The 16886-nt window shown below is 41.3% G+C and overlaps 1 protein-coding gene across 3 annotated transcripts in view; it reads left to right on the forward strand.

The window, feature by feature from the left end:
- LOC124805005 overlaps positions 1–16886 on the forward strand; it is an 88164-nt gene that overhangs the window by 22793 nt on the left and 48485 nt on the right. For all 3 annotated transcript variants that reach the window (XM_047265403.1, XM_047265405.1, XM_047265404.1), the window contains exons 4-5: positions 729–809; positions 927–998. In XM_047265403.1, the coding sequence (XP_047121359.1) occupies positions 729–809; positions 927–998 (153 nt within the window). The remainder of the gene's footprint in view (positions 1–728; positions 810–926; positions 999–16886) is intronic.

Consider the following 16886-nt stretch of genomic DNA (forward strand, 5'->3'; position numbering starts at 1 on the left):
ATGTGTGAGTAATGAGAACCTATCCCCATACTTTACATATAAAATGACCCTAGATTTACTTAAATTCAGTTTGTGTGAGGATTCTGTGGAATGTTACTATCACTTATAAAAGATATTTACCTGTATGTGTCAGTACATACACATTGTTTCCTGAATGGAAGGCGTGGTTGAAATTCCCGTGCAAATACCTATATCTTTCAGATATTGTTGTTATTGATGCTGTAGACAAATCAGTAGTTGAAGAGAGGGGAGAAATTTTGGGTGAAGTGGAAATGCTAACTCCAGCATCCCAGCAAGATTGTCAGATGAGGAGAAAAAGAGCATTTCAGTGTTTTCTGAAAATGTCACTGGAATGTCAGGTAGTGAAATTCAGTTAGCCAAAACAGTGGTGACATTATTGAAGGCAAACATAGCTGCCTTTCGAATCCATGGTGGTAGTACCCTCACTAGCCCAAAGAGGAACCACAAAAGAACCTGTGCTGCAGAAGAGGCTATTTTCTACAAAGAAACCAAAATTGTTATGCTCTCCCTGATGCAGGAGAAAGCTGCAATATCTTAGGAATGATTCTGTATAAAGAGTTGGCATGACAAATTTGCAGTCAGTTGGTGGTAATATTAAACCAATTGTTCATGTGCTCAGCTCTGTCGAGATTAGATCCACATGATGTAAAATGTCAGTCCAGTACCTGTCAATATTATCTGAACTCTGATTTGAAATTTATTTGCAGAACCCAAGAGTACGTATGATGTTACTGTGATGGAAGACAGTGGCACAACATGGCAGCAAGAAGTACAGCACTTCACACCAGGTATGAGATGGTGAATTCCATATAGTGCACTGGATGGCAATGCAGTGTGATTATTCTCTACATTCATATGTGCCCAATGATACTTTGTCTACATCCTGATTTCAAATTTATTTGCAGGGCCTGTCATTGTGACAGTGGAGGAAGTAGATGCCATGTCATGGCAGCAAGAGTTGCTACACAGCACACCAGGTATGAGACTGAGGATATATGCAGTGCTCCGCATGACAGAGCTTTGTGATTCACCCTTCAGCAGCCGTAATTTATTTTCAAACAACTTTTTCCTTTTCATTACAAAGACAAAGCAATTCTAATAAGTTATTAAAAATTTAGGTTAATAGTAGAACCCCCATGCATTTTTCGTAGCTTATATGAACGTAACAGCTCAGTGGTAAAATGCCAGACTGCAAATTGGCTTAGATCCTCCTGTCAGTCGTATGATTTTTATCTGTCACTTCTTCCACCTTTGGCAATATTTTGTTGTAAAAAAGGCCAGGTTGCACCATGATTTGGAGTACACATTAAACTGTAGGTTCGCCTAATCTGGCTGGGTAAGTCAGTTCAAAGATCGGAGCAAGACAATGGCATACCACCTCCAGAACTTATAGTTGGTAGGATGGTTTGTGTCCCTCAGCGATACAGATAATCGTACCATAGGCGCAACCACATCAGAGGGGCATATGTTGAGAGACTAGACAAATGTGTGATTCCTAAATGGGGTCACCAGCCTTTTCAGTAGTCGCAGGGGTAACAGTCTGGATGGCTGACTGATCCGGCCTTCTAACATTGACCAAAACAGCCTTGCTGTGCTTTTACTGCAAATGGCTGAAAGCAAGGGGAAACTGCAGCATTACTTTTCCTTAGGGCATGCAGCTCTACTGTATGTTGTTGGCACCCTTTCAGATAAAATATTCAGGAGCTGAAACAGTCCCATATTTGGATGTCCAGGAGGGGACTATTCAGGAGAATGTACTCATCAGGAGAAACAAAATTGGCCTTCTGCGTGTCAGAGTGTGGAATGTTAGTTCCCGTAATTGGGCAGGTAGAGTAGAAAACTGAAAAAGGGAAATGAATGGGTTGACATTAGATATAGTGGGAACTAGTGGAGTTCTGTGGCAGCGGGAGCAGTACTTGTGGTCAGGTGAATTCAGGGTTATAAATACAAAAGCAAATAGGGATAATGCAGAAGTTGTTTAATATGAACAACATAGTGAATGTGTTATTGTAACCAAGATAAACATGAAACCCACACCCACCTCAATAGTACAAGTTTATGTGCCAACTAGCTCTTCCGATGATGAAGAGATTGAAGAAATGTATATTTGAGATAAAAGAAATTATACAGAATGGGATGAGAAGTTCCGCCTTATGCAAGACACCTTTTTTCTTTTGTTTCACCCATACATGTTTCAGCACTTATGTGGTATCGTCAGTGGGTTCTATTTTTATTTTTAATTGTAAATTTGTTGTTAATATATTAACATTTGCATCGTTTACAACATTATGTAAAAGTTGCATTTATAACTTAATTGGCAAAAAGTAACATACCTTACATTATGTTATTGTCCTCTTGTTTTCGTAGCTGTTATGCTACACAATATACATGTCATCTGCAAACAGCAAAACGTAATTTATTTTCTGTTTGTTATGCATTTACGAACGGAAATAAGACTGTATCACGTTTTCTTTCTGTAACTTACAGTTTTGAAGTTGTGGTACGTTTTCTTGTGTTGTTGGCGAAGTAAATAGGCTTACTTCTTTGCCTGTGTTCGCGTGGCAATGCAGTTTTTCGATTACTCAAAACATAGGCGGAGTTTTCGCTGCCATTATGTGTTGTTGTGGCTGTGTGACGTTCATTTGTTTCGTAGCGTGTTCTGCTGGGTGAGGCGCGCGAGTTTGAATTGTATTTGACGTTAGTGGTGTGTGGTTTATGTGGGTTTGCATGTGTGTGGTGAGTACTGGGGCAGAGAGAGAGAGAGAGAGAGAGAGAGAGAGAGAGAGAGAGAGAGAGAGAGAGACAGTGAGAGAGAAAAGAAAGAAAGAAAAGAGAGAGGATGTGTGTGTGTGTGTGTGTGTGTGTGTGTGTGTGTGTGTGTGTTGTATAGTTCTTCTATTGTGGTGAAGAGAGTTTTGTTGCACAGTGATGTGTACTCATTGAGTACTTTCTTTCCTTGGGCTATTGATTTTTGGATGTGGTAGTTTTCTTCTATAGTTAATTTTTGGTATAGGCTGCTGCTAGTTTTTAGGATGTGAAGGTCAGTTTCAATGTTTGTTGGGTGGTGGTTGTGTGCTACCAGGTGATCTGCAAATGTTGAGTGTGTGATATTGCTTTTCAGTGCTCTGAGGTGTTCATTATATCTGGTTCTGAAGGTCCTGCATGTTTGGCCCACATACACAGATTGACAGCAGTTGCAAGTAAGTTGGTAGATGCCAGACTGGCTTGATTTGTCAGTGTTGGTGGTAATTCTTCCGAATCTGCTCTGTATTGTGTTATTGGTTCTGCATGCTATGTTGAGTCCTTGTTTCTTTAGTATATTACCCACCCTGTGTGTGACTTTGTTGTTGTAAGTCATTATGTGCCATTTGTTACTTACTGTCTGCTGATTTGTTGTGTGATGAGTTGTGTTTGTATGTGTGTGTGTTTCATGGTTATGTGCTATTTGTTTTTGTATTTTGTGGTTTATTTTGTCTACTCTCTTTGCGTCATATCCATTCTCCTGTGCAATTTGTTTTATTGTGTTCAGTTCTTGTGTGTAGTCATGCTTATTCATGGGTATTTTGTTCAGCCTGTGAAGTAAATATCTGAAGCTGGTTTCTTTGTGGGTTATAGGGTGATTGGATTGGTTATGAATAATGGTGCTGGTGAGAGTGTGTTTTCTGTAGATTGTGAATTCATGTTTGTTGTTTCTCTTGTGTATAGTGAGATCTAAGAAATTAAGTTTTTCATCTGTTTGTATTTCTATGGTGAATTGTATTTGTGGGTGGATGGAGTTTGTTATCATGAAGTTCTTTTATGCGCGACAGTGGTTCATCTATTAAGCAAATTATATCATCTACGTATCTGTACCAATATATCTAAAAACAAAGATGATGTGACTTACCAAACGAAAGTATTGGCAGGTCGATAGACACACAAACAAACACAAACATACACACAAAATTCAAGCTTTCGCAACAAACGGTTTCTTCATCAGGAAAGAGGGAAGGAGAGGGAAAGACGAAAGGATGTGGGTTTTAAGGGAGAGGGTAAGGAGTCATTCCAATCCCGGGAGTGGAAAGACTTACCTTAGGGGGAAAAAACGACAGGTATACACTCACGCGCCCGCCTCCTCCCCTCCCCACACACACACACACACACACACACACACACACACACACACACACACACACACACATATCCATCCGCACATACACAGACACAAGCAGACATTTTTATTTTTTCTATTAAGTCACTTGAGTTCTTTAGACTTCTGTTGTCAGTGTATTTGTATATTGTCTGTAGCAGAGTGTGTGTGTGTGTTTGGCTAAGTGGTATGTTGGTGCTTTGGTGAAGTTAATTAATGGACGTATGGGTATTCCGGGTTTGTGAACTTTAGGCAATGATTTTAGGGTGGGGGCCGTGGGATTTTTCTGTATCATTTTTTATAATCTGTGTTTCTGTGAAAATTGTTTCTATGTTTCTCAGGGTTTTCTGTAACTTACTTTGGTATCGGTTTCTTGGGTCACTTGTTAATTCTGTGATGTTGTTGCTTTGGATGAATTCTAATGTTTTGTGAATGTATTCCTGTTTGTTTATGATTACTATTGAATTACCTTTGTCAGATTTTGTGATGATGGTATTTCCTTGTGTTAATTTATTCTGTAGTTTTCTGTAGGTTTTTTCTTCAGGAGACCTAGTGTTTTCTTTTATGGTGGTTTTGTTCTCTTTGATTATATTTCTTATTTCCTCAGCAACTAGTTCTCTTGTTAGGTTTGCATTAAACATACCCACAACAAACCTACAAGATATATTAGCTATACTCAGGCTCATCACAGAACAGAACTACTTCACATTCAACAACAGATTTTACTCTCAACAAGATGGACTACCCATGGGATCCCCAATCAGTGGCCTCCTAGCTGACATTTTCCTCAACCAGGTAGAAAAACAAATCTTTGACGAAATAGTAATACCAAAACAGTACAAAATAATATATTGGTACAGATACGTAGATGATATAATTTGCTTAATAGATTAACCACTGTCGCGCATAAAAGAACTTCATGATAACATAAACTCCATCCACCCACAAATACAATTCACCATAGAAATACAAACAGATGAAAAACTTAATTTCTTAGATCTCACTATACACAAGAGAAACAACAAACATGAATTCACAATCTACAGAAAACACACTCTCACCAGCACCATTATTCGTAACCAATCCAATCACCCCATAACCCACAAAGAAGCCAGCTTCAGATATTTACTTCACAGGCTGAACAAAATACCCATGAATAAGCATGACTACACACAAGAACTGAACACAATAAAACAAATTGCACAGGAGAATGGATATGACGCAAAGAGAGTAGACAAAATAAACCACAAAATACAAAAACAAACAGCACATAACCATGAAACACACACACATACAAACACAACTCATCACACAACAAATCAGCAGACAGTAAGCAACAAATGGCACATAATGACTTACAACAACAAAGTCACACACAGGGTGGGTAATATACTAAAGAAACAAGGACTCAACATAGCATGCAGAACCAACAACACAATACAGAGCAGACTCGGAAGAATTACCACCAACACTGACAAATACAGCCAGTCTGGCATCTACCAACTTACTTGCAACTGCTGTCAATCTGTATATGTGGGCCAAACATGCAGGACCTTCAGAACCAGATATAATGAACACCTCAGAGCACTGAAAAGCAATATCACACACTCAACATTTGCAGACCACCTGGTAGCACACAACCACCACCCAACAAACATTGAAACTGACCGTCACATCCTAAAAACTAGCAGCAGCCTATACCAAAAATTAACTATAGAAGAAAACTACCACATCCAAAACAATAGCCCAAGGAAAGAAAGTACTCAATGAATACACATCACTGTGCAACAAAACTCTCTTCGCCACAATAGAAGAACTATACAAGTAAAACACACACACACACACACACACACACACACACACAAATCCTCTCTCTTTTCTTTCTTTCTTCTCTCTCTCTCTCTCTCTCTCTCTCTCTCTCTCACTCTCACTCTCACTCTCTCTCTCTCTCTGCCCCAGTACTCATCACACACATGCAAACCCACATAAACCACACATCACTAACATCAAATACAATTCAAACTTGCGCGCCTCACCCAGCAGAACACGCTACGAAACAAATGAACGTCACACAGCCACAACAACACATAATGGCAGCGAAAACTCCGCCTATGTTTTGAGTAATCGAAAAACTGCATTGCCACGTGAACACAGGCAAAGAAGTAAGCCTATTTACTTCGCCAACAACACAAGAAAACGTACCACAACTTCAAAACTGTAAGTTACAGAAAGAAAACGTGATACAGTCTTATTTCCGTTCGTAAATGCATAACAAACAGAAAATAAATTACGTTTTGCTGTTTGCAGATGACATGTTGTATATTGTGTAGCATAACAGCTACCAAAACAAGAGGACAATAACATAATGTAAGGTATGTTACTTTTTGCCAATTAAGTTATAAATGCAACTTTTACATAATGTTGTAAATGACACAAATGTTAATATATTAACAACAAATTTACAATTAAAAATAAAAATAGAACCCACTGACGATAGCACATAAGTGCTGAAACGTGTATGGGTGAAACAAAAGAAAAAAGGTGTCTTACATAAGGCGCAACTTCTCATCCCATTTTCTTAGCAAGCACGGAGACGACAAGAAGAACTGCACCACAAGATGAAATTATTCAGATAGTTATGGGAGATGAAAATTTGTGATGAAGGAGTAGAATATGTCAGTACGTGAAATAACAACAGAAAGGTAAAAACAGATAAAATAAAATGTTCATGAATACTAAAAAGACGTCAAGCTATTGTGTAAATGCAACCAACACTATAACACCTCCCTCAGGGCCCCAGTCTTTGCAGCATCTTTTCCCTTCCATGCTGCATGCTCTTGCTGTTCTTTTTCCCCTCCCTTGGAGAACATGTCTGAGCTGTTTTTGGAAATGTATTCTGCATTTTCGGTAGTCAGTATCAGAATATTCTCCGCTGTTCCTTTTTTATTTCTTTATTCATCTTCTCCTAACCTTCCTCTGCTTCAGCATCTGGAGTTTCTCTTTTTCTTCTTCCTTCCTGTGCTCTCCTGAAGGCTGGCTCGTGCGTCTGATGTGTAATAAGTGACTGGGTAATGTGTAATTTTCAGCCCCGGGTCAACAGGTAGGGTTCGCACATACCCCCCTGGCACAGGCCAGGTCCAGGGAAGGATGATTGCTTGAGCTGCTACCTTCCCAAATTACTGATTATCTCAGGAGGTGTGAGCTGAGGTGTGAACAATCACCTAAGGCAGATGTGACCCCTGCTGAAGGGGGCCCCCAGTTGGAAGGAGTGAGCCATCAGAGATGCTGACAATCATAGTGTATTTTCTCCCAATGAGCCAATCATCTTCCATCAGTCACTGGCTACGAAACGTAAATAGAATGAGGCTAATGATTCAAAGAGCCTCCCAGCTGCACCACGGTTCTTCATGGTTTCATGTACTGAAGACGGTTAGTCCTTTGCTACTATAAATCCGTTTATTATTCAGAAAGAAATTGTGCTCTCATTTATGCAATGGCACTTTGCTACCATTTTCATCATTACAACCCATTCGAGAGTCCTGTCGACACCCAGCCAATGTATAACCTGTGGTAGGGATGCTAACGAGGGCAATCGTCCATCTCCTCCTCCCCACTGCATCAGCTGCAATGGCAACGATGCCATCTCCTCCCACGATTGTCCCGTGTATCTTGATGAACGGCCTCTCCAGGAGATGCGTGTGAAGGAAAAAGTCCTTTACATGGTCGCTCGCAAGTTGTTGGATAGTCGGAAACCCTGCATCCTACAATCTGGCATATAAAGTACTGTTCTTGCTACATCTCGCTCCACAAAGGACATGGCCACGCAGACATGCGACTTCAAATTTAGCACGCAACTGTGAAATCGCCCAGCGTCATGATAGCGTCCCCCTCTCCTCCAGCTGTACAACACACCACCAAACTCTCACCTCATGTGGCGAAGTCACCAGCTACACAACTGGAAGCTCGGAAAGGACAGAAGGAATACTCCTGTGAAGACTTCCCATGTCGTCCAGCCAGCCAACACCTAAGGCTTCCTCTGCTAACCAGAAAGGCTTGATGAAGTCAAACAAAAGCAAACAGTCATCTCCTTCGCCGACCCAAACATCCTCTTTGAGGGTGTCATCACATGATACCCTTGCCAGGCCGACCTCCGTGTCGGCAGTGCGCACTACCAACTCCTACCCCACCTCCGGGCACTCCCAAATAACAGAAGATTTTACTCCTCTCTGGCAACCTTCGACGAACAGCATTTCCTTAGTTGCGATGACCAGGTGAAATATCTTACAAATGTTATCCTTACCGCTACAGAACATTCCATTCCTCGCACTTCCTCTGTACCACACGGTGTCCTGGTCCCTTGGTGGACTGAGGCATGCTATGACGCAATTCACACACAGAGGCGTGCTCTCCGTGTTTTCAACCATCATCCTACGATGGAAAACTGCATTCATTATAAACAGATGTGTGCACAGTGTCATTGCGTTCTTCGGGATAGCAAAAAAGCCAGCTGTAGTTCATTCGCTAGTTCTTTTAACAACTCCACCCCCTCTTCTGTCATGTGGGCCAACCTCTAACGGCTCTCTGGGACCAAGATCCATTCCCCAATTGCTGGCCTGACAGTAGCAGACAATGTCATCATGGACCCTATTGCTATCTCCAACACCTAGGGCCACCATTTGCAGAGATCTCGAGCTCCTCCCACTATCATGCTACCTTCCTCCATCAGAAACAAGCGAAGGAGGCTTGTGCGATACCCTTCTCTTGTCAGAACCATGAGTACTACAATGCCATTTTTACTATGAGAGAGTTTGCTTGTGCACTCAATTCATCCCGATCCTCCACCCCAGGGCCAGTCACTATTCACATTCAGATGTTGCAGCTCCTTTCTCTTGCCAGCAGGCACTTTCTGCTTCATACGTACAACTGCATCAGGGCAGATGCTGGGGTGAAGCCACTCTCATACCTGTACCTAATCCCCGTAAGGACAAATGCCTTCCTTCTAGCTACCACCCTATTTCTCTCACCATCTGTGTTTGCAATGTGATGGAATGTATGGTTCATGCCCGGCTGGTATAGCGGCTAGAGTCTCAGAATTTACTAACTACTGCACAGTGTGGATATCAAGCAAGCAGTCTGCAGTTGAGCACTTCATCGCTTTGTCCACCCATGTCATGAATGATTTTCTGAAGAAATCCGAGACTGTGGTTATGTTTTTCGATTTGGAGGAAGCCTACATCCGTATTTTCTACATGTGGGGCTTCCATTGTCGCCTGCCCCATTTCCTTCAGGAATTTTTAAAACACTAAGTTTTCAAGGTACATTTGGGTTCTTTCTTGTCAGACACCTTTATCCAGGAAAATGTGTGCCTCAGGGTTCCATCCTGACCTTCATCCTCTTTGCTATCGCCATAGACCATGTAATGGCCTGTCTTCCACCGGGCATCTCCGACTCCCTTTCCGTTGATGATTTTGCGATCTATTGCAGTTCTACACGAACCTATCTCGTTGAGCAGTGTCTCGATCTCCTTTACTCGTGGAGCATTGACAATGGCTTTCATTTTCCCACTGGTAAACTGTTTGTATGAATTTCTGGCGGCGCAATTGGTTTATTCCACTGTCTTTACATCTGGGACCTGTTGCTCTTCAGTTAATTGAAACAATGAAATTCCTGGGGCTCATGCTCGATAGGAAACTTTCTTGGTCCTCCCATATGTCTTACATGGCAGCCCGCTGTATGTCGTCCCACAATGTCGTACATGTCCTCAATGGTACTTACTGGGTTGCGGATTGAACCACTGTCTTCCTCTTCTACTGGTCCCTCGTCTGTTCGAAACTAGACTATGGGTGTTTTGTTTATGCATATGCATGTCTGTTCCTCTTACACTGTCTCAATACTACACACCATCGTGGCATCTGTTTGGCCACTGGTGTCTTTTACACTAACCCGGTTGAGAGTCAGTATGCAGAAGTTGTCGAACTACTGCCATCCTACCTCCGTGACTTTCACCCAGCAGATATGCATGGCGTTTGACTGCCATACGTGGCCACCCATCCTATGCCTTCTTCTTCAATGACTCCTTTGATCACCAGTATAGGCTGCATCCCTCTTCTCTCTTACCTCCTAGAGTTTGCTTTCGGCTCTTGCTCTGGCAGCTTAACTTCATGCTACCTGCAACTTTCCCGGTGCGTGTAAACCCTTTACCACCTTGGCTTCGTGCAGTGGTCCATATTTGCCTTGGCCTCCATTCGCTTCCTAAGGGCACTACTCCTGCCTCGCTTTATCGCCTTCCGTTTCATGGCCTTCGCATGGAATTTCGTGATAGTACCTTCGTGTACACTGATGTCTCTTGGACTGAGTGTGATGTCAGGTGTGCCTTCGTCATTGGCACCAACATTTTTCAGTATCAGCTTCCAGAACACTCTCGCCATGAGATTATTTTAACTAGGTTGCGTATAGGGCACTGCCTTTATACCCTTTGCCATTTGTTAAGTGGTGCTTCCCCATCACTTCACGCACATTGCACCCATCTTTCAACTGTCCCCCATTTCCTGATGGAATGCCCTTTTTTTAACTGTTTATGTTCCCTGTCTGAGTTATCAGTCATTTTAGCCAACACCACACAGGCTGTCTGCCGCATTTTACTTTTTATCCATCGTAACAATATGGCAAAGGCCATTTAATTTTTAGTTTCTCTATGGCGTATTTTGTAGACCTTCCTCCAAACCCCTATTTTTAGCTGTCTTCTCTTCCATCAGTTGGGATTGACGTCAAGTCATTTTTAACTCCTCTCTTTGTCTTCATGTTCTATGGTTTTGACATGGGTGTGTATGACCTAGTTGTTTTTGCACCCTAAAACAGTACAAAAAAAAAGGCCACTACAGCACAGAAATCAGCTTAATTTTTCAAGGACCTCCTTGACAGAGTCGGAGTGACCTATTAGGAAACTCTCCAGTTTAGATGTGAAAGAGCATGGATTACTGGTAAGATTTTTGAATGCTTTTGGTAGCTTATTGAAAAGGGATGCAGCAGAATACTGCACGCTTTTCTGCACAAGATTCGAAGAAGTGTGATAGAAATGCAGATTGGATTTTCGCCTAGTATTAACTGAGTGAAAGCAGCTAATTCTTGGGAATAAGCTGATACTGTTAATAAGAAAACACAGTAAATAATACCATACTCTAACAGTTTTGGTGACTTGAGAAGCGGTACAAAACTTCATTGCAAACTTCACACCTCTCTCACTTCAGTTGACTTACTTGAAACGTTCAGCCGATCCTCTTCTCTGGATATGTGGTTGTGTCAATCTCCACAACTTCTTCTCTGAAGAAATAATGCTTGTTAGAGGAACTAAGAAATACTCTCTCTCTCACTAGAAATAATTCGGTACCTTCATACTTTCAGTTAGGCTCAGGTATATTTTCGTATCCACAAGTTTCACACAAGCATTCAAACTCTTGCAAGTCAACTATGTCTGTAACCATTAGATACTATTAAATATAATCACAATTGCCTGGTTTTAACAACCAAATAATTTGTAGATGTCACATGCGTCTTGCTTCGATCAGAGCTAAGACGTGAAGTAGGTTAAAAGTCTATAGTCAATTGTTCACTTCTCTTTTTCTACAATAATCACTTTCACTAACACATCAAAGAATACTACTTAATTATTCCTTGTGTTTTTCATCACAGCTTCTGTAGTGCTGGCAGCAAACACTTTTCGGCATCATTGAACTACCGTGCTTACAGTCTTCTCATAACAAACTTCTAACTTGCACACAGAAATGGGTGGCACAGCATATATGCTTCCCCTTGTCCACACTCGTACTTAAAATGTCGGGTGTTCGAGATGGTGGAAGGCCGAGTGTCTAGAATTTACACCGAAATTCTCGAGGCACTACAATACATCACAAGCAAATGTCAATCAGCAAAGTAGACTAGTTTTTGTGTGGACTATCATTTACTTCAGATACTGTTCTAATGATTATAACAGCAGCATTAAGTCTTTGAACTAGTTCCTGAACATGATTTTTCCATGATGGTTTGCTATCTGAACACCTACATATTTGAACTGTTCAATCTCACTAATCATATTCCCATTCTGTCTAATGAAAATGTCAGGTTTTGTTGAATTGTGTGTTGGAAACTGTAAAAACTGAGTCTTATTGTGATTTAGCATCAGTTTAATGACTACAAGCCATGAACTTATGTCTTGAACTGAACTACTTGAAACTGTGCGAACATTGTGCACAACATCCTTTACTTCCAAGCTGGTCTCATCAGCAAACAGAAATATTTTAGAATAACATGTGATACTAAAACACTTATAATTAATGTAAATAAGGAACGGGAGGGGCCCCAGCAGTTATCCCTGGGGCACCCTCCTTTAACCATGCCCCATTCGGACCACACATTATTGCCATTCTCAATACTATGGAGAATGACCTTTTGCTGTCCTTAAAGTAAGAGGTGAACCAATTCTGAGCTACTCCCTGTATTCCATAATGGTCCAACTTCTGGAGCAATATTTTGTGATCTTCACTAACATGTGGTTTAAGAATCATGAAAGAAAGTTGTATGCGTAGAGACATGGAGACATTAGAAGGTTTGAGATTGATTATACAAGGTGTTCAAAAAAGGTGTTGAATTCTTTGAGAGGTCATAGTAGTCACCAGAACAAGAAAAATAAGTCCAACAAAAAAAAAGGGTCTGGAGACGAATACTTTCTGAGACAAACATATTTTATAGGAAGGGTTGCGCAATGCCATGTTGTAGATATTAGCGTAGTCATTGCATTGGCACTCTGTCAAATGTGTCGACGAGGTATTATGTCATCTTACTCACAGTACTCTACCTACTAATAGGTGGCCTGCAGTCAGCTGTGTGGTTGGAGTCGTGTTGTTGGCTACATTAGTTTTCATCATGTTTGGGTGCCTTATTGTACAGTACTATCAACCTTGGGTATGTGTCATAGTGTTTTACCCTATTCCAAACATGGTTTTATCTCTGTGTTTACTGTTATTGTGTTGTTTTGTGTGTACAAATGGTGTAGTGCATGTACATTTTTCTCTTCTACCTCTTGTTAGCATGTTAGCAATGGAACCTTATTAGTCAACAAATGAAATGCTGGATAGCAATATTCTGCTACGGTTTATCAAATGGATGTAGTCTGTGAGCCCATGCCCTCTATCCTGAAAAATATCTACCACGTAGAGTACTCTCTGATAAGCTGTTCAGCAGACTTTTCCAGCATCTGTAGGACACAGGTACGCTTGCACATCGGAAGACCGACAGTGGAAGGCCTCACACAGTCTGTGTGGCTGACATGGAGAATCGTGTGCTACCTTTGGTGGAAGCAACCCCTGGGACCAGTGTGCGATGATTAGCAGCAACAGAAGGTTTGCCTCACTCTTTTACATGGGGTACTTCATGAACAATTGCTGCATCCTTATCATTTACAGCATGCTCACACTCTAAGGCCACAGGATCATCGTGTCAAATGGCAGTTATGTCAGTGGCTGTTGCAGAAGTGTGCCACAGATCCACTGTTCACATCCAAGATTTTTTACCAAAGAGGCAGGGTCCACAAGAGATGTTGTGAATTTCCATAACCAGCATGTATGGTCAGATGTAAGTGGGCAAGAAATTCAGAAAAGACTGCATCAGCACCAATTCTCAATTAACATATGGGCAGACATATTTGGCGATAGATTAATAGAGCCACACGTGCTACCACAAAGGTTAACAGGAGTGCGTTGCTGTGCCATTGCAGCAACGAATACAAATGTGGTTCATGTGTGATGGCACACTAGCACACTTTCATTACGATGTGCACAAACATCTGACGCAGACATTTCAAGTCTGCTGGATTAGTCAGAGGGCCCCACACCTTGGCCTGCCTGTTTTCCAGACTTCAGTCAGGTAGACTTTTGGTTATGGGGACACTTGACGGAATTGGTCTGCGATACACCAATCACCAATCTGCAGACACTAGAGGGTCATGTCTCCAATGCATGCCGGCGAGTACAACAAAGAAGTCATTCCTTATGCTGGATGGCAAAAGGGTACATTGTCATGAATGGATGTCACATTGTACACCTCCTGTAAATACGTGTTTATTGCAGAAAGTATGCATTTCGCGACCAGTGTTCATTGGGCTTATTTTTCTACTCCACCTCTCAAAGTATTATAGACATTTTTAACACCTTCTATAACAGTAAGACAGAGATTCCAGAACAAGATTTTAAATTTTAAGATATTTCCAGGACCAGATGGGGACTCTGGCCACAGTTTATTGGCTATGAACTGTAGATTAAAACTAAATAAATTGCAAAGAGGTAGGAAATTAGGGAGATGGGACCTGGATAAGTTGATATTGCCAGTGATTGTTCAGAGTATCAGAGGTATCATGGGGCAATGACTGGTTAGAACAGGGGAGAGGAGTATGGTAGATGATGAATGGGTGGCTTTAAGAGAGGGAGTAGTGAAGGCAGCAGAAGATCAAATAGTTAAAAAACAAGGCATAGTAGAAGTCCTTGGATAAAGCAGGGGATATTGAATTTAATTGACGAAAGGAGAAAATATAAAAATGTACAAAGTAAAGCAGATGAAAGAGAGAACAAACGTTAGAAAATGAGATTGACTGGAAGTGCAAAATGACTAGACAGTGATGGCTAGAGGACAAATATAAGGATGTAGAAGCATATATCAGGAGGGGAAAAGATAGATACAGCCTACAGGAAAATTAAAGAGGCCTTTGGAAAAAAAGAGAGCACAGGCGTAAAACCAGTCCTAAATAAAGAAGGGAAAACTGAAAGGTGAAGGAGTATATGGAAGGTGTAAACAAGGAAGATGACATTGCAGGAAATCTTTTAGAAATGGAAGAGGACATAAATGAAGAGGAGATGGGAGATATGATACTGTGAGAAGAATTTGACAGAGCAGAGCACTAAGTCAAAAAAAGGACCCAGTCAGAACTATTGATAGCCTAGGGAGAGCCAGCCGTGACAAAACTCTTCCGTCTGGTGAGCAAGGTGTATGAGACAGGCAAAATACCCTCGGACTTAAAGAAGAATGTAGTAATTTCAATTCCATAGAAAGCATTTGCTGACAGGCTGAATATTATCGAACTATCAGTGTAATAAATCATGGTTGCAAAATACATGAACTTTTTACAGAAGAATGGAGAAGCTGGTAGAAGCCGATTTCAGGGAATATCAGTTTGGATTCCAGATAAATGTGGTCACATCCAACTTATCTTTTAAGCTGGTGTTAAGGAAAGGCAAGCTTACATTTATAGCATTTGTAGACTTAGAGAAAGTGTATAAACTAGTATACTGGAATACTCTCTTTGAAACTCGGAAGGTAGCAGGAGTTAAATACAGGGAGCAACAGACTATTTATAACTTCTACAGAAACCAGATGGTAGATGTAAGAGTCAAGGGGCAGCAGTGGTTGAGAAGGGAGTTGGACAGGGGTGTAGCCTATCCCCAACGTTATTAAACTGTATGTTGAGCAAGCAGTAAAGGAAACCAAAGAAAAATTTGGAGGAATTAAAGTTCAGGAAAAAGAAATAAAAACTTCAAGGTTTGTCAATGCCACTGCAATTCTGTCAGGCAGCAAACAACTTGGAAGAGCAATTGAATGGACTGGACAGTGTCTTGAAAGATGGATATAAAATGAACATCAACAAAAGCAAAACAATGATGATAGAATGTAGTTGAATTAAATCAGGTGATGCTGAGGGAATTAGATTAGGAAACGAGGCGCAGCAAAATACCCGTTATGCGTGAAGTAGAGAGGATGTAAAATATAGACTGGCAATGGCAAGAAAATATTTCTGAATAAGAGAAATTTAATGTCGAATACAGATTTAAGTGTTTGGAAGTCTTTTCTGAAAGAATTTGTATGAAATTTAATAGTGTATGGAAGTAAAACATCGACAATGAACGGTTTAGACAAGAAGAGAATAGAGGCTTTTGAAATGTGGTGCTACAGAGGAATGCTGAAAATTAGATAGGTAGATCACATAACTAATGAGGAGGTACTGAACAGAACTAAGGATAAAAGAAATTAGTGCCACAACTTGCTTAGGAGGTGGAGTCAGTTAATAAGGCACATTCTGAGACATCAAGCGATCACCAAGAGATGAATACAGTAAGCACATTTAGAAGGTAGTACCCCCCAGGAGGCTTGCGATTCTTTTGTGAGTTCATGCATGGCGCACATGGTGCCCCAAGCTATTTCAGCCCATTCTTCCTCCCCTGGCTGCATTTCCTCCACTCTGCCCATCCCTCCCTATCCTCATTCCTTCCGCACTATCCCCTCCTCTTCTCTTTTCGGTGTTCTGATTTATGTTGACCTGACTAGCCACCTGGTTCCCTATATTGCTTGCAGTTTTGTTCCTCCTGCCAGTTTTTTTCATCCTTGTTGGCATTTAGGTCCCCATTTGAGGTTTGACCTCCACTTCTAAGTTTTCCATTCTTAGTGTGAGCCATCTGGGAACAACTCCCTCTGTAACATGCATAGCTAGGTAACCAACAAGTGTAGCTAGTCCGTGTGATAGGTCTGTAGTGCACCCATCTGGCTAAGCCCACTGACAACACAGGTATCACACTACTGATACCTGAGCTGTCCCCTCCCTATGTATGCAAGGGAGTGGTTGCTTGTCTTCCTGGAGCATTGGAAATCCTAGCAACAGCCGACATGCCAGGTGGCCCTTGCTGTGGCTGGGTGACAC

Source organism: Schistocerca piceifrons, chromosome 7, assembly GCF_021461385.2.
Source record: "Schistocerca piceifrons isolate TAMUIC-IGC-003096 chromosome 7, iqSchPice1.1, whole genome shotgun sequence".
Taxonomy (NCBI): domain Eukaryota; kingdom Metazoa; phylum Arthropoda; class Insecta; order Orthoptera; family Acrididae; genus Schistocerca; species Schistocerca piceifrons.